At 38.6% G+C, this 23913-nt stretch overlaps 1 protein-coding gene across 1 annotated transcript in view; it reads left to right on the top strand.

Moving 5' to 3' along the window:
• The window catches only part of CRB1 (crumbs cell polarity complex component 1), a 109892-nt gene that overhangs the window by 21705 nt on the left and 64274 nt on the right, over positions 1-23913 (top strand). Inside the window, exons 2-5 of the mRNA XM_031054756.2 lie at positions 9045-9629; positions 15509-15704; positions 19101-19240; positions 20492-20674. Coding sequence (XP_030910616.1) covers positions 9045-9629; positions 15509-15704; positions 19101-19240; positions 20492-20674 — 1104 coding nt within the window. The remainder of the gene's footprint in view (positions 1-9044; positions 9630-15508; positions 15705-19100; positions 19241-20491; positions 20675-23913) is intronic.

Here is a 23913-nt window from a genome sequence, read left to right as displayed (position 1 = left end):
AATGTCCCCTGTTTTAATGAAGCTCTAAGAGCAGCACAGACAGGAAAGGCATTGACTGAATCATTGGAACAAACACATTTAACCTGCAAAATCACCAAATCTTTCCTATCAGTAATCAAGTTTATCACTTAAATAAAACTGTAGCAGATTTTGAGCACAATACATTCTCCACGTTATTTGCCTCTGAAAAGCTGATAGAATAGCAAACTTGAAACTGGCCCCCAGGTTCCCACCACCATGCATCATGGTTGTTGCTCACCTGTCCACTTATCTCCATGTCTGTGTGCAGAGGAATCCTGTTTTGCAGTATTAAGAATAAATTCTGCTGTGTGAATTCAACTTATAAAGAAAATCCATTGCCTGTAAAGGGAAAAGAAACACCTTTTTAACACTCAGGTCTTTACTCTTCTTCAGACTTAGAAAATAAGAACATGGAGATATATCATGAGACTATTAAAGAGGAAAGTTAAATTGAGATAGAATGTATACAGTAGCGGAGATTGCACAGCAGAACTCAGTTCAGTTTCTACATCAGTGTCTGCACCATTTACTGTAATGGATATCAGCTACCTTCTGAACTATACCAGCCAGTGTCCTGCACAAACAATGTATGTGCGTAGTAAAAGCATGATGATCACTATGCACTATCAACTTAAACTGCAGCTCTGTAGTGCTAAATGTAAAGAAACAGTGGATAAACTCTTTTACTCACATTAGAAACCAGTCTGTTTTCGCTGCTGATAGCACTCTGCCTTGACGCACAATTAAACCAAAAATCTCCAAATTCAATATAGGAGCCCTGTTGAGATTTTAAGCCTGGTTCTCCTCTTGTTCCCAACACAGACACTGCAATATGATGTAACATGAAGTGAGAGCCAAAAATAAATTACTTTTAGAAGTAAGCATTTATCTAATTTTTATGTGTTTGTTTTATTTGTTCTGCACTTTTGCAAGAGCCAGAAAGCAGCCAAGAGTGTGCTCATGTGCTCACACCAAGTGAGTGTCTTCAGTTCACCACCATGGGATAAAACAGTCAGTTCATAGCTGCTTTGTAGGAAAGCCTGTCAAATTGTTGCTATGTTTAGTACAATCAGTCAACACAACTGTCAAGATGACTGCTGCCGCTGAGGTGTTTATAGGGTAAGGAAGTCTGGGACAGCACAAGGCTAAAATTACAGGAAAGGAAGATGACAGCCAGCAGTAACGGTGCCCATTCTCAGGGAACAGCACCAAATTACTGTGAGTTTACAGAAATATCTGGGGACCAGTGAAATGAAGACATTGATTTAATAACCAGTTCTGTAATTTGAATCACAAATCATTGTGTTTCCTAAACAACATTTGAAATTTTAATGCTATTCAGTTGTCACACTGATATACAATAGATCTGCTTCACAAAATGAGTCATTAATTTACTTTCCTTGGTTTTGCTGATTCAAATGTACTTGAAAACAAGATCGGCTTTTTTGATAGAAATGAATAGTTGTATAACTGCCTTTTTTCTTTCCTGCCTGTGTGCAGTGGTGGTTACCATGGTAATAATCATGATTCAAGATTTAAAGCCTGGAGGTGGTTTCTATAGCAACATATTAGGATGTTTTGGGCACACAATTGAAGTTAAAGATTCAGGATTAACCCTTTATGACCACAATATTTGTAGACACTATGACAAGTGCTTACTTGTTTGGCAAAAGTATGTTCATACCATACCAAGGTGTGCTTTTTCATTGAGCAGACTGAGTAGTAATTTTGGCTGTGGATAGAGAAGGTCAGGTCCTGAGGCAGATGTTTTCCTCCTTGGTAAAGCTTGCAAAAGAGAAATGGAACCACAGTAACTACAAGCTGCTCATTACATTAAGTAATTTAAACAGTATACAAATGTACTGGGAGATGGGAAGGAAGGGGTGAAATAACTTGAGTGCAATGTTTAGGAAGTTTGCAGCTTTGATCTAGAATTCAGAACTGTGTGAAAAAACCTGAAATTATCTATTCACAGAGAATCTAAATGGAAAAGCTGTTTTGAGGGCTAAGATAGCCCCTTACCTGTCTGTTTTGTCCAGAAAGCGTGGTTTCACGTCCTTTTCTTCCCCATATGCCAAATGCTGATCCATGAATGGCATCTTTCTGCCTTTCAGTGATGGTGAAGGCATCTGTTTCCAGTCTCTGTCACTGCCAGTTATGCAGCTGTGCTCATCTCTTCCCTAGTTCTTCAAGATACATCAAGATTGAATGTGTATGCACACCACAACTTTCTAAGGCTGCCTTTGTAAGGAAATTATAGTCATAGTGATGAACTGTATTTTCTATGTCATGGTGCACTACAGATAAATGGAGATACTTTTAGTTATACCAAAGCCAAACATTCTTCAATGCAACCCTAAATGCCTTGGGCAATATTTTAATATTTCCAGTTAAATGCTAATTATTTCAAGTTCTCACTAAAGTTAGAGAGCTTGATATTTCAGTGATACAGATTCACACATTTGTTCTAAAATCCCAGGGGCCAGTTTTAAGCAAGAAATTAATACAAGCATTGAAGGTTCTCATTACTAACTCCAGACACTGGGCTATCTAAACCCTTGCTGCCATCATGTTAAACTATGAGCTTATAAGTGAGCTTGTTTGATCATAAGGTAGGCCTTCAGTTGTGAACAAAAGCTGTATGATGGTTTTGATTCAACAGAAAACAGGTTGAAGTAATATCTTTAAGAGAGGCAATGGTTGATTCATTTATCCCAATGAAATTTTATCTTTTCATAAACTGACCACAACCAAAATGTCAATTATAAAAGCTATTTTAGCAAATTAAAAACAACAAAATCCCCCTATCCAACACACATTTTCTGTCTTGTTAAAAGAAAAAAACAACAAAAATTAACAACAAAGCAAGAAAAAATCCCAACCCACAAACACATACTTTTTTAAATATTTTAAGCTGTAATTTGGTCATTTTTTCCTTTGGAGTATCTTTCAAGTTTTGTTTCTCAGCTTGTAAACCAACATATTGGGCTTTTGCTATCCCTTTCTTTCCAAAATGTATGAGTCAATAAAACATCATGTTTTGCTGTGAACTGCTGTATCTGCATTAGCTGGTGAAGCTTCCTAGTTTTAATTCAAATATGAAGTAATAACTCTTTGTTTTAAAAAAACATAAGTAAAAGAAAAAAGTGCTCCTCAAAGCACAGCAAATTTGTCAATGCTGGTGACTATATGGGTATGAAGTTCTCCATGTTCTGATAGATTTTTCCCCCTAGAAAATAGACTGGAACCGTTAAGAAGGTCAGAAAATCTCTGCAGTGTATCTAAAAGACCCTGAAGCTGTTAGTGTTGAGAGCTTCTGTGAAGCTTAAGGGTTCTCCTTCAGGGGAAGAAGGCACATTTGAAGAACAACATTGCAAATTACAAGCAGCCTTCAGACATGATGAGATGATTAACAAAGTGCAGGCATGACCACAGTCTGGAGAACTCCAGTTCACAACAATGTGATTAGCAGTGATTGAAATTTTATATTAGATTTTGCTGCTGATTATGGTATTTCACCAACTTGTAGAAAAAGTCCTGTCAAACGAGCTCTAGGAAAAAAATAAACCCTCCAAATTGTCAAAAAAGATATACAGATGAGCTCTTCAAAATTAGCTGCTTTACTGGAAACATTAGTGTCCTTGTGAGGAGTTAGAAAATCTGTGCCCTTTCAAAGATCTGCTTTGGCTCTTTCAAAACTACTGCCCTGTTTATGTTAATTTTCCCATTAACTTAATTTTGCTTTCTTACATTATCATCTTGCATTTCCAACATCCTAAAAATTGCTTTGTATTATTACAGTGTTTTCTGATAACTAAGAAGTCTTTATTGTCAAAATCATGCATTTTTAGTGCTGATTAGCTATATATGTTCAATTATTTATACACTAACAAGATCACTTTAATGAATTTCAATAACCTTATACAAAAGGAAAAAATTACTGTCTTTTCCTCAGCATTTCTTAATATTTTGTGCCAGTTCTAAAAGATGGAGGTATTGACATGTTTCTGGTAGTACTAATGATTTGCCACTAGATGTCAAGCTTTACCGTAAAGAATTTTACTGCCAAACATCTCTGCATCAAAAGGATTTAACCGCGGGGTAAAATGCGTGGCACTAATTCTTCTCATAATTATATTAACATATCAACGTTTATAGAGACTGATAAATACCTCAAGTGTCAATCAGTGTAAATCCAAAGTGATTGGCATTTTGTTTCCATTTTTCTAACAGTACACACAAGTTTTAAGGCTCTCTGTCAGAACAAGTCACTGCTGAAGTTACCTTAATTGTTTGAGAATGAAAACATCTTCCCTGCATATCTGAGCTAGAGCACGAGGCCTTTTCAGGTTCTCTCTCTGAACCTTACAAAAAATCAAGCTCCCCCAATCACTGAAACATTTTCTTAGAGCTCTTTCTGCAAATGAATTGGAGAATATCCTTTAGCCATCAGCTCAAACTAGGCCAGCCTTTGCATCAGACATCATCATACCCTGCCACACCACATTACAGAGCAGGGGGAGAATTCACCTTCCACATGCTATGATCTTCTTCTTCATAACTCTCAAAAGCTCAGGAGGTTCCCAAAATCTGCTACTCCAGAGCAGCAGCAAAACCTGAGTTTCACCAGGGCAGGAAGGGAGGTAGTATAAGTAACTTATCTCAAATAGGTAGGAAATGAAGCTCTAAATAGCAATCCAGGCTCCAAGGATTTTCTGAAACCCATCAAAAAAGAATAATGGGAATGAACTGGTAAACTACATACCATTTGATAACCACAGTATAATAATTGCATACTGCTTGGTGATTACATTTTTAAGGTGCAGTTTTGCTGCTGGGGCAAAACTACTCTAGCACCTCTAACAAAAAATCTTGGACCTAGCATTTAAACCACAAGTAAGCTAAAATTCAGCAGTGATTGTATCTCTGCTAAGACCTTCAGAACTCAAGAACTATACAAATAATAAAAAACATGGCACTCCACATCCAAATGAAGCTTAAAACGCCAAAAACTTTATTGCTTTGCTGTAAACTTGTAGTACAGATCAGGCATCCTCTAAGGAGTACTGGCTTTATTGAACTATCTGTTCGCATTTGCTACATAAGAAATTTGTATTCTAAAAGCTAGAGGAATTGAAATTAAAATCTAATTAAAGAAAAAAAAAATCCAGGAAAGGTTTTCTATTTCATGTTTTTTGCATTGTGGTGTCACCTTGGAAACAAATTGGTTGCCTTCGTTACAGGCTCTGCTTTCAGGGTTTTCTTGCCTCTTCCCTTATTTTCCATCCTCTATGATTGCCCCAGAGAGCTAGGAAGCTTTTAAACCAGTGCTCAAAGCCAGTATGTTGCTATCAAAATTACACACTGGCAAAAGCTTCAATTTCTCTGACAGTCATTATGAGAGATTGAGTTCTTACATGAAAATTATCTCTGGAAAAGCAGTAATAATTAACTAAATTGCTTCTGGTGTCAAAGTGGTCCTACTTAAGAAGGACTTGAATGACTGACCTCACTTCTTGTAGTTTGCACACTACAATAGTTAGGCAACATAACTTAATCATAGTTAATGTTTTCAGATTTGCAATGTTTCTTCAAACATTTGATGAATTTTAAGTTGGTAGACAGACTGAAAACTCTTTAAGGTTTTGCAATCCCAAGAAAAATATGGGATACAAAAGTTCCTAAAGAATGCAGTTTTGCTCATTTTAACTGTAGTTAACAGGTTGCAGTAAAGCCCTTTATTACCCAGGTTAAAGAAACTAAATACATGGGTAATATAGAAAATTGTGCAAACTAGGACAGTGGAACATACATGGGGGTGTGTTGAGGAGGAGAAAAGTCCATTATACTGGTTACTGGAGTTAGTGAGTCAGCACACCATGGCCAGTGTCTTTAATTTTGCATTCAGTGAGACGTATGCTGGGGGAATTACAGCTGATATCACATTAAGATGAAATATCTGTTCCCAGTGCAAAACTGAATGTTGACTGGTTTGGGGATGGTCATTTTAAAGGCAGTCTAAATCAGAGGTGCTATTTTTGTCCTGTTTTCTTTCATCTTTGAAAGAACACAAGGTAAAGCTCCAGTTCTCCTCCTGGTAATCAGTGTTTAACTTGCTTTCTTAATCAGGTCTATCACAGCCTGTATTAAATAAAGATAATCTTTACCAAAACCATACCTTCTCTAGATAATTCTCCTCTGCACCTCTGGTATATACAATTAGGACAACAGCTAAAAACAGTTTGAACAAAAACATTTCCAGGTTTTACTTATACATGCAACACCCCAAGGAAACAATCAAGAAACTATTCCTATGCGATCCTTAAGACTTTAGTTTTTTTAAATTATGACACTGTTACTATCAATGTTACTACATAAATCTCTATTCTGCTTGTTCAAACAAGTATTATTTGACTCAGTGTACCTACACATGAGCATCATGTTCATTCAGATTGGTGCTTTTTATTCCCAGAGGCACTGCTGCTCCTCTGTACATCTCAAGTCAGAAGGCACAAATATGAAACACAGATAACTTTTCTAACATCCCCATTTATTATCATAGCATCGTATCTATATAAGCTGTCTTTCTTCTTCCTGGGTAAAATGGATTAAGTTGTATTAGTCATTAAAATACATGTTATGGAAATGCAACTGCATTACTCAATTTGTATTCTCTGACAATGCCAGTGGTTGGCTGTTATCCTCAAACATACAGTCCTAGCCTCTCACTTTCCCAGACAACCAGAGATCTGTCCCAGGATTTCATCATCATTGGTCTAGTCCCAGTTATTGATAACCATCTCTACAAGCTGCTTCTCTTTCAGTGCCCCACCTCCTTCTCTGTTGTGTCCACCCTCCTGAATCTTAGCTCCAAGAACGTGGAAGAAATTGGAGACTCGTGGTAGATAGGTCTGAATTTCTTCAAGAAGCACAGCTTATCCACAACACCCTTTTTTGCACAAACATACACTGTCCTGACATTCATTTTCAAGTAACTGCTGCAGAAGACATATCCTTCATACTTCCAAACAAGACTCTAGAATGAAAGTATAAACTGAAAGAAGAAAGCAGGATGTTTACAGGACTCTCATATAGGTCATTTCATGCAATTTTCATTCTCCAGCCCACCAGTCTTTCCTTCTGAATTACTGCATTCTCTCCAAGAAGAATATTCAGCTTTATTCCATGGATTCTTGGCCAAGATATGCCTGCTTTTTTCCCCTCCCATGGTACAAATAACTTTTTTCTCTAGCAGCATGCGAAATATTTGTTTACAGTTTTACCCTCATATTTTGAGTAATGTCACATCGCAGTCACATTAGAAGTCTGCTGGCATTCAGATGTTCATTATTCAGTAGAAGATTTCTTATAATATGGTGAAAATCAGTTACAAAAGAAAAAAGTCTACTGGATACAACTCTTTTTTATTATACTCCAGATAAGTACTATAAATGCACTTGGCTTTTTAGGTCAGTATTTGTGGTCCTTATTTTCTAGGCGGTTTCTGTCAGTAAATAACTATTGGCCTTTCTTCTCTTCATTAAGCATTGTCTATGATGTTTCATCTGCCATTATTTTATTTTACTAGCACAGTATTTGGAGGTAACTCCAGGATTTCTTCCACTAGCTTCTCAGCATTCAAACACTTAACAAAATTCCCAAGTGCTGCAGGATGTGTACTGGTGATTAACACTGTTATTACTGACCCATACCAAAACAATGGTAAATCATGACAGAAGCAACATGATATTACGAGATGAATTCAGTGATCAATGGAACCTCATTGCACTCTTCATTACATCTGTGCCATATCTGGGTGACCTGATTATAGCACACATAAAAGTATGCAAGCTTCAGTCTAGCCCACTTGGTGTTGGCAAGGAAGCTGTGATTGCAAAGGATTCAGCCCAGACCAATGCACCTATTTCATGCATTCTGTATTAGGAACCTTGTTGCAACTGCTTAATATGCCTAACACTAAATTCAAGACAGCAGGTACAATACCTACCTATGTGTGCTATGCTTATCTGAATACAGCCATTTCTTTCATTATGGAGACAATTAATCACGGTTAAAAAGAAACTAAAACAAAAACAAAACCAAACCAAGATACAATTTCATGCCAAATTCTTGTTTTCTTTTACTGGAAAGGGCATCTTTCACTATTTGCCCTGCTTTATCACTGCTTCTCAGCTGTGGGTTGTGAACAATGCTGTTAGCAGCTCCCTCCTCCTTGATTAGGATGTGAGAAGTAACTACTGTTATCCTCATCAAGTCTTTACAGCAGCCAGACAACTCCAAGTAGTCTTTAATTGCTGCCAGGAGCTCAGTTCCTGGAGGGTAGGGAATGTATTTACACTACTCACCATGTCCTTCAGCCTCAGAGGCTGGAAGACCCTCAGAAGACTATTTTGAACCTCAGGGATTTTGAAGATTCTTTGTGGTGGAAATATGTACAGCTGTCCAATTACTACTTATAATCAGGAAGTCAAAATCAAGGTGCATGATGGTTTGAGACATTTACTTGAGCTGTAACTTCACCTGAGTCACTCAGCTTTGCTGAAATCTAATACAAAAGACTTCACCACAAAGGAATACAGAGTGGGATTGAACTGAAATATGTGGTTTAGCTCCTTCCTCTAGTAAAAAAAAAAAAACAAAACAACAGTGTCTTAAATATACCTAAATGCATTCCACATTGTTGGGTACCTGTTTATAACCAATATTCTTGCAACTGTACTCTTAATACAGTGTTAAGCAATCCTGACACTCTAGGCCATGGCTGTTGGAAGACGGAAAACCAGGAAATAACAGACTACTTATATTTTCATAATTGCTTTCATTTTACATTTATTAGTCTACTAATATGTTTCACACAGTTACCAGCCCTGTTTTCTTCTCAACAGCCAACAATTGGAGCTATTTGTTTTGAAGCACAATTGTGTGAAGACTTGCACTTTTTTTACCCTTGGTTATTCCTAGTGCTGAGAATTTCCTCAGGAATTTTTGTGTTTCCTTTCTAGAGTCACTTTGCACAAGGAATGATTCCAGGTGCCTGTCAAACTCTTGCCAAAAGAACTTTGCATGTGTTCCTGGTCATAAAGAAAATACTTGCCATTGTGCAGATGCATCAGTGGACAGTGTGGAGGAATTCTGCAATAAAACCTCTGATCCTTGCTCCTCAAACCCTTGTCTTCAAAATGCTACCTGTTTAAGATCTGCTGGAAACCTCGGCTTTACCTGTGAGTGCCCTGCTGGGTATAATGGACCTACCTGTGAAATAGCTGTCAGCATGTGTGACACAAACCCTTGTGAGCATGGAGGCACCTGCCAAAATGGCCTGGCTGGGCCCACTTGCCTTTGTAGCACAGGATACACTGGTACACTCTGTGAAATGGATTTTGATGAATGCATTTCTGAACCATGCCACAATGGAGCAGTCTGCAGGGATGGGATTGATGAGTATTCCTGCTACTGCGTCCCAGGCTACCAAGGCAAGCACTGTGACTTGGAAGTGAATGAATGTGTGTCAGATCCATGCCTGAATGGGGCAACGTGTCTCAACCAGATAGGACAATATGGCTGTATCTGTCCACCTGGGTACACAGGTAAGCACTGTTAAAACAACTTGTTCCTTGCATCATGAAGAACCATCATAATTCGTGTTCCAAGTTCAACTCACCCGTCTACATATTTAATCATGTCTCTATTACTATTTGCCTTCCGCTTTAGCACAGTGGCTGTTGGTACATTATAGGTTACCTTATCATTGTGAGCTACTGGTATTACATCAAGAAGGAATACAGAAATCTCACATTTACTGAAAACTACAGAGCAGCTTTTTGCACATAAAGCTATGTCACAGGGCCAGGTTAACTTTCCTTTAAAAAAAAAAAAAATTAAGATGCACATCCTCAGATAAAACCTCTATTTGTTAGGGTTAAGAATTAGATCTAATTAGATTTGCGTGATTTGCTAATCACAACAAGCTGTATACTTAAACCTAAATGTTACACATTAGCATTCTCTTGTCTGCCCTTCCTAGAAATAGAGAACACATTTGCAACCAGAACATTATATAAGTTAAGTAGAATGGGAAAGTATTATTGGGTTCTCAAACTGAAGATTTTTTTTTTTAAATCCTATTTTATGTAGCTCCATTTTTAAGTACAGGTATGATTTTTATTTCCTACTTCATCTGCTGGAGGACACAGAATCTTTGCAGGAGACAGCTCCCTTCAAATTTAAAAGCTGTATTCATGGGCAGGACTGCAAGAGGTAGCACACTGAATCATTAGAAGGAGAAAAGGGGAGGCATTTTAGTGGTAGATTGCCAGTCAGGTAAGCAAAGGAAAAAAAAAAGAAAGATAAAAAATAAAAGGAGTCATAGAGCAAAAAGAGAGGAAAAACCCCAGCTATTGCTTCAAGTGATTCAAACGAATAAGAAATAAGAGATGTGGTTTACAGCTCTATCCCCAAATCCCCATGCAGAAGGGGAAGTCAGAGGTAAAAAGCAGCTTTCGTGTGTCTGACACAGCACTTATTGGAAGCCAGCCCTTGGTTAATATCCCTCATGAGCACAGAGAATGTTATTTGAAGGAAGCTTGTTACCTTCCCACCACCCTGCTGCTGCCAGTGGGTGTCTGAGCCCAGGCCAGCCACTACACAACTGGAGGAAAGCTGAAGAGCAGAAGGAAGGAAAAACCTATTAACAACCAGCATGGTTACTCTGCTATGATCAGACTCAGCCCAGACCTCCTGTTGTATTCAGGAAACTGTATTTGTTTAACTGGTACTGTTAGTGGGGTCCAGGCCTGGATCCATAGCCAGGGAACTCTGTTTGAAAGAGAAAGAATATAAACCTTAGAGACAAAAACAGAGAAAACATAATAAAATAATGAAGCCCAAACAAAAAGTAATGAAGATTTAGATCAACACAAACTGCTGGAGGTAACTCTCTCTGCTGGAGCTGCTTCACTTTCACCATGAAATTCTGCTGTTTGCCAGATTGATGCTCTCTGCTCACACCCAAAATCAAGCAACATCATCAAGTGCTCCACACTGGGCACAAGAGGAGTTAAGAAATGAGGAGAGAACCAAGGAAGGAGAAAAGGTGTAAAATACAAAGAGGCTGCAGTGTTTTGACATACAGCTCTGACACTGCTTCCAGCAGCAGAGAGACTAACCATAAGAATTCTATAGAGTAGTGGACTGTTCCTTAAGCAGTAAAACACCAGCTTTTAAAGGCCACTTAACAAAATGTTTTGTCAGAAGCATTCTTTCTTGTTGTTTTCTGCACCTTGCTGTGAGTTGTGCTAAATGCACAAGCCAGAGGGATTACTGGATGAAAGCCCTGAGGTGTCCCCACTGGTAATAAAACCCCTCATTTACTCTGTCAGAGGATCTTGCCAACTGTTATTATCCTGGCCTGACACCATGAATTACTGCGGGAAGTCATCCAGCCTCATCTCATTTCCCTGAGATGTTAAAAAGATTATATCTGTTGATAGGTAGGTAGAGAACATACAGTAAATCTATGGCAGTAATGTTAACCAAATGCTTGAGTTACTGACTGCCGTTGCTGCTTGTTTCATGGACTATGACTGCTATTTTGTATGATTGGTATGCTGCAGCACTTCTGAAAATAGCTGAGAAATGTCACACATAATTCTTACACAAATGGAAGAGGTTAGAACACACCAAGAGCCAAAGACTGGAAAATTTAGCATGAAATCCAGTTTCTATGATAATGTTCTGCATGTGTGAAATTATTTACAAGACATGTGTCACACAGCTGTTAAATAATGAAGCTCAATTGGTTTGTTGAAGTTTTGCTGACGACCTTATTCAAATGCATTTTTTCCACCATTGCACTAATTGCACTTGTTTTTAATTCACCCCAGGAGAGCACCATGTAAGAGTCTGTTATTACCCACCTCAAGGTACTTTAATTACCTTGCTGGACACAACTGAAGTGGGTTCTCCATTGCCAACAGCCATGTTAGCATGAATTATCAGGGGTACATGTCAGTTCCAAAACCCAGTCTTAGCCCAAGACAACAGCAGGAAGAAGTGTTTCAGTGAAAGACAAAATAGGTGCAATGAGCCATTTTCATACTTTGAGCAATACCTTTTACTATGATGTAACCATAGCTGAGATGAACTCTCTACAATATGAGAAAATTATTCCTGATAAATTCTCATGCATTAGTCTTATCAATGATGCATACGCCATGAAAATATTTAGGGTAGATGCATCATAAGCCTTAGGCACTTGAAGGCAAGCAGGGGCTCAGCAGCCTTGACAATGGGATGAAGTATCTCAAATACAGATCCTGCTTTCCAACAAGCTCATGGCAATATCATTGTGGATACTGATAGCAAAAAACATTGCCCATCAAACAGAAATTGCCAACAAAACAGAAAGCTGGTTTCCTTCCTCAGTTTTCAAGTTTCAAAGCAGCACTCCCAACCTCGTGCTCTAGCCAGCCTGACAGAGGATTAAACCCAGGTTACCACCTCTGCCAAGATTCCCATACACAAGACTGTGATGAGGGAGGAGCCCAGCAGTGTTTGCTGCATGTCAAAGGGTTTTCAAAACAAAGATTAGCAGAGCACAGGTACATGCAAAGTGTGCTTGTTGCAGTTCATAACTCCACAGTGCTGAAACCTTTGATTTGATTTAATCCTGGTGTTCTCGTGATTGTGTCTGCATAGTGCTGTGTTGCAAGACCTGTAACAACTTAGTTTTGTGCATGGTGGCTAGCATAGGCCTGGGTGCAAAAAGGAGGAGCCTTGCTCCAAGAAACTGAACTCTTCACTCTGTCTAATTTCTGATGAACTCTCTTCACATCCTTTCAAAGCTGGTGCCTAGAAAATAACTGTCTGACACTTGATCCAGATTATGGCACATAACATTACTATACACAGATTGAGGAATTTGGGGACAGTACTACAGCACAGGAGAGCACAAGGGGTGACCTGGATACCAGTTTCCAGCTGTACTAAGAGCATGCAGGTCCTCCTGGAACTATACTGAGCCTGCAAATCTCTGGTATCTTTGAACAGAAGGTGATATTACAATATACCTGTAGGCATGGAAGTTTGAAGGTATTGGCTGTATTTCTTTCATCCTCACCTGCATTTACTTTTTATTGACTGTGGCTGTACAAAAGTGCACAGTAGGATTCGTTTGAAAAGCAAGCAGTGTAAGAAATTATCTTAGGTCTTCAAAGAAACAGCAAAAGTTGTCAATAACACTAATATCTACCTTCCCAGTCTTTCAATTCAAACCACTTGTGTGGTTTGAATTTGTACCTGCTGAAATACTGAGCCTGCTCTAGGACAGGACGCCTTTGCTCTCAATGGTGTAGCCCCATGCAATAACTGTGGCAGGGCTGGTCGGTGCTTTTTTTCCTTTTTGGCGTATGATAATTGGCATACAGCATATCTGGGACAGAATGTTAGACTGAAGTACAAATGCAAATCTAATCCTTTCATCTCTCTTTTTCACATACAAGAAAGCCTGACAGCAGATTCAGTAGAGGCTAAGGAAGGAATTTCCGGTGTTTGCATGGCATATCGAATTGGCTGGATGCATTATACAGAGAGAAGTTTTCTTCTGAGGCAACATTGCCAAAGGCAGGTTACTGGGCTTAATAGATTAAAGACATGAACCAAAACAACAACGCTACATTCTCATGTTAATTGTCAGGCTGTTCTCAGGCCTGTAGTTTTAAATTTGGCTGAACCGAGGATCAGTTGAACAGGGCTTGTTTTGTCACACAATTTTTAGTGTTCACAGTAAGCTGTTAACAAGCTCTGGCAGATTTACGGTCACTAGGCATACTTCTGCAAACACATTGTTTATAATTACAGTGTATTCACAGGGCAATGACCACAGAGGGATTGCTTACTATATCTGGATGTAATGTACATTACCATAAAGCCATAAGAAAGTGTTCCTGTGGTAGGGTCTCGTGGTAGGCTCCCACTGAAAGTAGTGGCTAGCTGCTCAGTGAACCCCAAACTGAAGGCACGGGATCATTGACTTCTCCCATCCACTGTTCTATATGTAGTCTCAGGGAACTATAAAAATGTGTTGTCTAAAATTAAAGCAATAGTATTTTTTATTGCTGGAAAGATGAACTTGCACTTTAATGTTTAAATACAATGAAAAGTACTGATGAGATAATGTGCGTCATTTCTCTTTTTTTAATTTCAAAATATTTACAGGTATTTATCCATAATACATATTTAAATTATTTTCTTTTTTTTTTCTTCTTAATAAAGATGTTGCATTCAAAACAGTCAAAATGAATTAGTAACTGAGTAAAAGTGCTAAGCATTAGCAATCTCAGTCAAGACTGTCAGAAAGTTGTTCCAAGTTAGAATGTACAAATCTCACAGCAGAACAGAGTTGGCTAAAACAGCATAAAGAAAGAATTAGAGATGACCTCTGAAATTAATTATGAAGATAATGCCCATCATCAAAACGTATCTGTTGCCATCTTTTGAAAGCCTACTCCATCATCTTGTACTGAAAACTTCATCTATCTGAACAAATTTAACCCATTCTTGGGGTTGCAGGTTCTCTTTCAAGTAGAGAATTCCCCTGAAAACTATTTACAATACTACTGCTACCTTGATAAGCCAAATAAAAGATGGGGAAGTCCACTTAAAAGCAGCTTTTTCATTATAATTTGCCATTTTGTGTCTGCTTTGTAGCAGATACAGTAGCTGTTGAAAGAATTTTAATTAGCAAGTGAAAATTATTACTTAAAAGTCACCTTATTACTCAAAACACTAAATAGGTGCATAAGCATACAAACCCCTGATAGAAGCAAAGCAGGACCTGCAAGGCATTAATTATACATTTTTCTTAGTGTCTCCTGGACTGTGCTAGAGATAAAAAGGAGTGCAGTTTTAACATGCAAACTATCCTAAATAGCTGTAAACTAATATTGGAACTGATTAAGTTCCAGCAGTTATCTCTGAAGAGCAGCTCCAAGGTTCTGACCTGTTGCAAACACGGCATCATAACCAACTTATTTACACATTGCTAAATCTTAAAAGGCAATAAACCACAGCTAAACAGACAGCTTCCCAATGAATTCAATTAACTCTGCAGCTTCAGACTCATCTGATGTCATTAAATTACTATTTCTATGTTTTATAAATAAGATAGCAGCATGGTTTCAATAATCTGAACATTTTTTGTTCTGTTTCTGTGTTCAAATTCACATAAAAAGTTGCTATTCTAACTAATCTTGTGCAGAACAGCTGGCTTGCTCTTTTGTAAACTCTGCCAAACCCTGAAAAAAACTAGTTTTGCAGTGCACATTGAGGAGAGCCACCTTTCAAACACAGGCAATTGCTAAAAAAAGAAAGTTTATGTGGATGTTGTACTTAAAACAGTCCTTGCTGAGATCTTCAAAACTAGCTATCTCCTACATTTGGAGTTTGCTCATTTTCTTTGGTTTTGAAGGTACAAACTGTGAGCTGGAAGTAGATGAGTGCTCATCACAGCCGTGTCTCAATGGCGCGACCTGCCATGATTCCATCAGGAGCTTTTCCTGCTCGTGTGCACTGGGCTTCCTCGGCGACCTCTGTGAAACCAACATCGATGAGTGTATCAGCCAGCCATGCCTCAATGGGGGACAATGCATGGACAAGGCCAATGGGTATGTCTTCTACAGCTGGGTAACACTCATGTGAGGTGCTACCAGCTCCTCTGTTTGCAGATGAGAATGCTGTGAAAACCTGCATTGCCAGGTGGTGATTTCACTTCAAATTGTGGATTTCACTCCTTGATCCTGCACTGATTTCATTTAAATTTGAAAAGGAGTACATAAAGCAAGTCTCGTCTCAGACCCAATAAGACAACAAAATACTTATGGCAAAAACTGATGAAGTATATTTTTCACATTTATACTTAAAAACATTTAAAATGTGTTGTGTTTCTGGCTATGAGGATTTTTATTTAGAAGTGAATTCTTCTTCTAACACTCATCAAACTTTATTTTCCAAGAGAGATGTGGGAGTGTATAAAATTGAATTTGCCAACAGCAGCTGCCCGCACTGACAGAGAGAAGCATCAGAAAAAAGAGGCAGAGGAAAACTGTAGTAACCATAGTAATAGATACCATTAGGAAATGTGTCAGAAATTTTACAGGTATATAGGAAAACAGCTCATTATTCAAAACAACCTGCAGTCCTTGGACAAAGAAGAAAAATTAAAGAGAATACAAGCCAATAGCAAAGTGAACTTTTCCATCTACTTTTAATAGCCTTACACAGAGGTCCAAGCACAGCTGAGGCAGCCAGAGCTCTGGCATTCATTCACCAGTAATGAATGATACTCAGCATGAGATTCCCAAACTGAAAATACATACATATAATCTCACTCTGAAAGCTTGTAAACGTATTCTGCAGGTGCTCCTCTCACCAGTGCAAGATTTGTCCTCTATTGTGTATTTTCCAGTTTTTTATAAAGCAGTTTTGAAGATCTTAGTTCCCCCCAAATCGGTCCAAAAGTCATGGCAGCGAGAGGCGTGCTTGCCTTGAATGAGAGGGTTAAAAGATCGTGTTCCGGGAAAGAGCTTTTGTACTTTGTGTTGACATGGCACCAATCTTGTGGAGCTCCTTTTCAGCAGCACTGAATGACTCTGAACAGGACAAAGCAATTTACTATTTTCCAGTGTAGCTAAAGCATGACAGCAGGGAAAGGGAGGTCATCTTGCACCAGACTAGTTCATAGAAGACACACTTAATAACCTGCAAGCCTTTTGAGGATACATGCATGAGGTGAACAACTGGGATGCTCATTCAGACCAGTCTTAATCCTCATTTTTCTCCTAGTTTTTGAAGCTGGTGTACATGTAAAGGCAATTTTAATTGGCTTGTAATACTGCAGGATATCTGAAGAACCATTGGAGCTCTTACTGCATTTGTTACATGATGAAAAACGTTAGACAACAAAGCAATTCAAAACCAAAGGGTGCTTAACAAATTCCTTTCTTTTGTGTATTTTTTGGGTTAAATGAAGAAATGTAGTCTTTAACTGTAGTTTTGCTTTTCTGACTAATGCTGTGGTATAGCTGAGGCTTTTGTGTGTGTGCCATCAGCTCTCAGACATGCACAAGGTTTAGCACTAATAAAAGTGATAAATACAAACACCAAAAACAAATTCTCTCCCAAATTTCAGACTGATCTATCAGTGATGTTTCAGTGATTCAACAAAGTAGAACTCGATCTCTTAAAAAAAAAAGAGATCACGTTATTGGACATTTCTTATTTAAAATCAACAACTTACAGAAGTACCTTATTCGGACCTATGAAACCTGGTGTGTACAGGCACAGAGGATACCTCTGCATGCTCCAGTTCTTTTTTCCATTGTAAGTATTCCCAGGACTTTCAATGTTCTTTTGACTGCAGGGGAAAGAGTATCTGCGTGCATTGCTTTCTGAATACTGTGAGAACATCAAAAAAGAAGCCCAAAAATATGTTAGGTAGAGTATTTAAGAGTATTGCTCTTCACTCTTACTAGAAGGCGGCATCTGCCTGCTCAGTCATAGCCTGCCCATAAGCAGGGCACCCTCCAGAATCCTTTAAGGTCCACAGCAATATCAAGCACTTAAAGATACCAGAGGGAAAAGGCACACATGTGGAACTTCACATTAATCAGTGAGTTGTAAATATTTCTAACTTCTGCATGATCATGCACCAAAGGGAAAAAGGAGCTTGGACTAAGGCAGAAAAAAATCCCCACAAGGCTGAACAGCACCAAACTGAAGGCACATGGAGGAAGTGTGTGAAAAATACAGCAGAAAAAAAGACTTCTGTACCTTGGAATGAAAATTATTTTTCTGATTCACATCTTCCTCATTGCTTTTTATAACCTAAATTCAAATGCCACCTGGTCTAAGTCATCTCTGAATTTGATTTGAGAATAATCCATATACTAGTAATAAACTATCCTGCCAGAAATTTCTGCTTATGTACACTTAACTAATGTAGTAAAAAACTTATGCTTTTTGGTTTGTTAGACTGCATGAGTCAGTTCTCTGATGTTCTCTTATAGTCACCAACTATGCTTTCTCTTCATATATTTATTCCAACTCTTAGATATTAAGCACAGACATTATCAAATAAGTATACTTGTCACTTATTCAGGAAGATTCCCCATTATTTTAATTATACAATAACCAGTGTATCGTTTTAAAGCAATGCAAGAATAATTTTTTGTTTCAAATCATTAAACAAAGATTAACCAGGCATACATATTTAACATTATTTTAATGCAAAAACTTGTCATTTCTTATGACACGAGTAAGTTGACCTTACATCTTATGACCTAAGCATGTGAGTTATGTATTTTATAGCCAGCTAGTTATAGCCAGTTCTCCTGAAAAATACCTACAAACAGAAACCCCAGACGTTACTGTTTACCTGCACATGATTCATTTATACATACCAGTTAATTTACTTCTAAATCCATAAAAGTAACAATGCTATGAAAAAGAAGATTGGTTTACTGTTATTATTGGAAATGTGAAGCAATTGACATCTTTGTTCTAACCTAACAATAAAATAGCGGTTTTCATCAAACAGAAAATATCACCTAGTCAAGGAACAAACAATGCCTGTTTCAATTTCTATCTGTCCAAGAGAAATGAATACTAACACACTTTGTACCTCTCCCCTTTTCATTTTGTGGATAAGGTTAAGCCTACAAAAATCACATTGGAAATTGCAGAAACCTTTTTCCCCAAAAAAATTTCAAAAGAAGATATATAAAAAAATAAAAACCAATAATTCTTAGAAGAAATAATCTGTCAAAACCAATTTGAATTCACAAGCAGGTTTTTTTCCCCAGACAAAACCACATATTTCAGGAAAAAGCTCATTGTTAGTTCCAAATTTCTGTGTTTTCTCCTTGAACACCAGATGGTGTCGAGCCTGGACTCCACTATACAAGCTGCTAGCCAAGACTACACAAGAAGCCTGTGCATGTTTGGGAACAAAGCCCAGACCTCCTCACTTCCAGTTAGAGTGAACATTGCATTCTGTGTTGCAGGTACAGCTGTAACTGCACCAGCACTGGATTTACGGGCCTACACTGTGAGACCCTCACTCCCTTATGTTGGTCACAACCATGCTACAATAATGGCACTTGTGAGGACAACACTGACAATTACACATGCCATTGTTGGCCAGGTAAGCTTTAAGTTATTTAAATACTCTCATTCCTTGTATGGTAGATATAGCTTTGCTTGTTTGTTTATTTGTTTTGTTTTGGTCTAGGTTTTTTTTTTTAATCTAATACAATGAGTGGTTGAAGCTACATAATCTTAAAATACTCTATGGGCTTGTATTTAGATAGGTTTCACTCATCATGAGTCAGAGCCCTATGGGTAAGTTGCTGTCTTTTTTCAGCCAAGGATTGTTTTCCCTGCACAGCAGGGCAAAACCAAAAGTGCCAGTATTACGGAGTCAAGATAGGGGAGGGTCAAAGTTGGAAGTTTCTTAATCCTTCAACCTGTGTGATACACTGATCACTGCTGCAGATGACCCTTTTTTAGTCTTCATTAACATGACTTTTAAAGCACCTAAAAACTTGTATTTCAATGCAAAATGTTGTTTGTTTATGAATAAAACTTAAGCTAGGTGCTACACTGGGAAACCAGTCTCCTTCACCACCGTCTTGTGTCTGACAGTGTAGGGTGAAATATGCTGGGCTGTGTTCTCCTCTACCAGCAATGCTTTCATATCCAGCTGTTTGCAAAAAGGCTCCCACATCCCCAGTATAGACAGAGCCTGAGTTCTCGAGAGGCTTTGTGAATCTTCCAGCACGTGGACTAACTTCAAGAAGTCTCTGTATAATGTTTAACATCTGCATCCTTACTGAGGATGCAGGAGCACAGCTCACTGTGAGGAGTTAATACCACAGTGCTGTTGGACTACACAGTTCTTGTGCACTAGGAATGGAAAAATTAGGCAGAACCTTTTTCCAGAAACTGGGGAGTTAAGTGGCACTTCAAACTCCAGGTAAAACACTTATGAACAGTTAATTTATACTCCCTGACCTCCTCTTTCATAGGGAGGTGATGCAGAAAAGAAAGAAAACTTTACAAAGCCTGAGAACATATCTACACCACAATGCAGGGGCTTGCTATCCACATGGGTTCCACATTACTTCCAAAAAACACCCCTGAAGTCTGTACAACACAGCAAAACTCAGCTACATAATGCAGAATAGCCATAGCAATATCCTGCTGCTGAGCCCTGGCAGAGAGCTGCAAGGAAATGTTCACACCTTCAAGAAGCAGAAGAAATCTTTTAGCACATGACAAAGTCTGAAACCAAGCATATCTGAGATTCACAGGATATATTCAGAATAGTGTTTTTGTGTCTGCAATGAATGAAGAGCACATTAATTGGATGGCTTCCCCTCATGGCTCTTGGCAGGCTATGTGGGTTCTCGCTGCGAGGAGGACATCGAGGAGTGCAGCAGCAGCCCCTGCCTCCCTTGGGGTGACTGCATGGAACGCTCCTGGGCCCACTACTATGGGAGCATCCCAGGTCTGCCACCAGCCTTCAGCTATGACCAGGCTGAGGGATACATCTGTAGCTGCAGGCCAGGCTTCACCGGTAAGATTCCTTTGGGAAAAGCTTGGGAAGTGATCTACTGCAGCATTCTGTCATTTAGGCTAGGCTATAAAAAAATCTTTTAAATAAGCTCTGTGTTTTAAGGTGCCATAGTGTGAAAGGTCCCTCTGGTGGTCACTATGGAGGCGTTTCATAGGGATTTGTATGGAATAAAGGGAGCTGGTTGCACAGGTTACAAACATGACAAGGAAGCAGCAGCTGGGTACTGTCCCTAAGGCAGCCCACGCGGGAGAGAGATGTGGTTTCTTTGGCCACTTGGTCCACAGAGCCTCACTGATCATAACCATGTTTGCTCAAAAAACACATAAGCTTCAGTTAGCATGTGTTCTATCGTGAGTTTGAAATTCACTGTGCACAGACAGCCTATTACATGAATGACAACCATGAATAATAAACTAGAGTATTTTCATAAAACGGCCATGAAGAAACACTCCTAAGATTTTGGTGTTTCTACCTATACAATCCCTGAATAATTCCACACTGCAGCAAGGGGAATGGCAGAACACTTCGTCTGAGCACAGGGCAGCATTTTGCATAAATATCGTAGTGTAGCATGCTGGTGCTACTCTACAGCTTAAGAGAAAAATAATTTCAGGTTGCGTACATAGCTGTGTTCTTCCGGGGGAAAAAGCCCTGTCAAATTACATAACCATAATCCTTAAAAAGATGTATTGAGATTTGCATTTGACAGAGCCACAGACAAGTTGAGTTTGGATTGCACATTTCTAGGTCTACAGCATTTTTCTGTCAACTCCATTCTCTTGTTCTTTCTAAAGGAAAAAATAACTAATAGCTGAATTCATTTAACCGGCCCTCAATTTCTTATCCATTTCACCTCCTGAGCAGCTTATAAACCTTCTTGTGCCTTCCAGTGAGTTGCATGACTGACGCCTGCAACATAGCAGGTTGAAAAGTATATGGAGACCACAACTTTCACTCGGAATTCCCAATTTTTTTTCCTTAAAGTGGAATTAAGATCTCTTTGCTTTTGTCCCATCTTTCCCCCTTAACTGTCCTTCCCTATTCTGTCACTAAGTATTGCTGTTGTTCTTTTTGTTCTTGCCTAAGAGAGTGTACTATGAGGCTTCTGCTAAGGCTTGCAAAGTCACCCGGGCTGTCCTAATCACCCTTGCCTCTTCACTTGCCACCTTCTGGTTGCTTCCTTCCAGTAACATCCACCTCTCAGGTTTCTTTTGCCTCCCCTCTTGCCCTGGCTTTAAAATGTCTATGCTCTGAGAGTCAATCCAGTGTTTCCTTTTTTTAATCATCATCCTTTCATTTCCTTATCAATTGCCTTCACCTGCCTGATTTGTGATTCAGCTGGTTTCATTCACATGGATGACTCTCCTGCTCCCCAGTGAGTACACACAGACTCTAACACTAAAAAAGGTATCTGAATACATTTAAATCAATTATTCCTAAATATTTCAATAGATAAGCTCCTCAACCACAATGCAGGAATCTCCAAAACATGACTGAGAGAAGTCTTAGAGGCCCTGAAATTTCTGCTGACTTCGTATGCAAATTACATTACATTTTTAACACCTTATGTAAGTTTAGTTATTACATTCCTGTTGGATTATACATATATATAGCATATCTATAACTATACATACATAACTTTCACACAAAAAATCACAAAATAGTTCTACTAACCAAAGAGCATGCTCAGACAACTGGAGGCAGGATGAACATAATCTTTAACAAAGATGGTTGTAAAAGCTGCGTGTGAAATTTCATTCAGTAACATGCTGCAATATAATGGCACAACAATTTAATCTGGCTGTTCTTGTCAGCTCCTTCCCTGCCTTTGTTTTTCAGCATAGCCTAAATTTCAAACTCCAGTTTTTGCTGGCCTGTGTGAGGTACAACATTGTCAAGCAAATCACATATTTATTGAGAACACAGCAGGATTACTCTAACTGGCACCTAGCATCCTACTCTCCCAGGCTTTGCTCTAACACCCTTTAGGTACAATGCAACCGTTCTCTCCAGTCACCCCAGTAATACTGCATTTCTCTCTGGCCCTTCTCCCAGGTCATCTGGAGTAGAAAATGCTCAAAATGAGCCTCAGCCTCCTTGTATGTCAGAAACATACACACAAAAAGCCTAAAGGGAGGAGTGGAAAATTCACTTCTCATGGTGATAAGTAATTTCTCCAAGTATAGCCAAGTTCATAATACACACACCACATGTTTTAATGGGAATTAAAGATGATTTAAGATTAGAGTTGGTAGCAGGTAGTATGACTCAAGGTAGCAGATGAATCGCTGATCAGGATCCCTTACTATATGGGTACTTATCTAATGTATATTAACCAAAAGACACCTGGGAAAAAGGTCAGATCCTTTCATCCAGGTATCAGTACATTTCATTTACAGCTGAAGTCCAACATTTCTGTGGCTGTAGGTCAGGAGTTCTTCCAGCTTTAACACCTGAACAGTTGTGCTTTAGATATAAAATCTCGGATTCCTATTGAAGCAGGACAAAGATTTTCTTTTGTAAGTCGTATTCAGTAATTTATTATGCCTCTTTCCTCAGTAAAGCACTCAGAGAATATTCTAATTATACTTCACTGTTGGGGGTAATACAAAGAAATAGTAATCTACATACCCTACATTGTGAGGGCTTGATACAAGAGCCATTGAAATTGATGGAAAGATGTCATTAAGTTGAGGGTGGTTGCCAATTTTTAACAAACATAAAATGGTATCTTTGAACTTAATGGATAAAATTGCAAATGCATTACTGTAATTCAACTGAAAAACTGAAAATATCTGCCTTTTGGACTACAGTTTTAGTCCCAGGGGCCGTAGATAGTGGAGTCTATGTCAGGATAAAATACTTCCACACCCAGCTGTGAAAAAGGAATGAATATTATCTGGCAGTATCTTGTTAAAAATAGAGATTTTTCAGGTGACTTGAAAAATAGTCACTGGCCATAATAAAAGTCTTGGAAGGAACAAATCTGCAACAAAATTATTTCCACAATTGTATCCTTCAAAATAAAAAGCAAAAATATCAGTCTGGAGACTTCATCCCAGCTAAAAACATTTTGAGGACACTGGACAGAGGCCATATCCTAGATAAAAAAATTCTGCACAGATTCCACAAAGGGTTAAATTCTCCAGCTCACTTTTAAAACAAATGTTTCCGGGATACTCAGGTTTCAAATGGTCTCAGTACTTCTGCAGTAGAAAGCCCTAGGATTTTTATATTAC

Source organism: Melopsittacus undulatus, chromosome 6 (assembly GCF_012275295.1).
Source record: "Melopsittacus undulatus isolate bMelUnd1 chromosome 6, bMelUnd1.mat.Z, whole genome shotgun sequence".
NCBI classification, from domain to species: Eukaryota; Metazoa; Chordata; class Aves; order Psittaciformes; family Psittaculidae; genus Melopsittacus; species Melopsittacus undulatus.
This window is presented reverse-complemented; position numbering and strand designations above follow the sequence as displayed.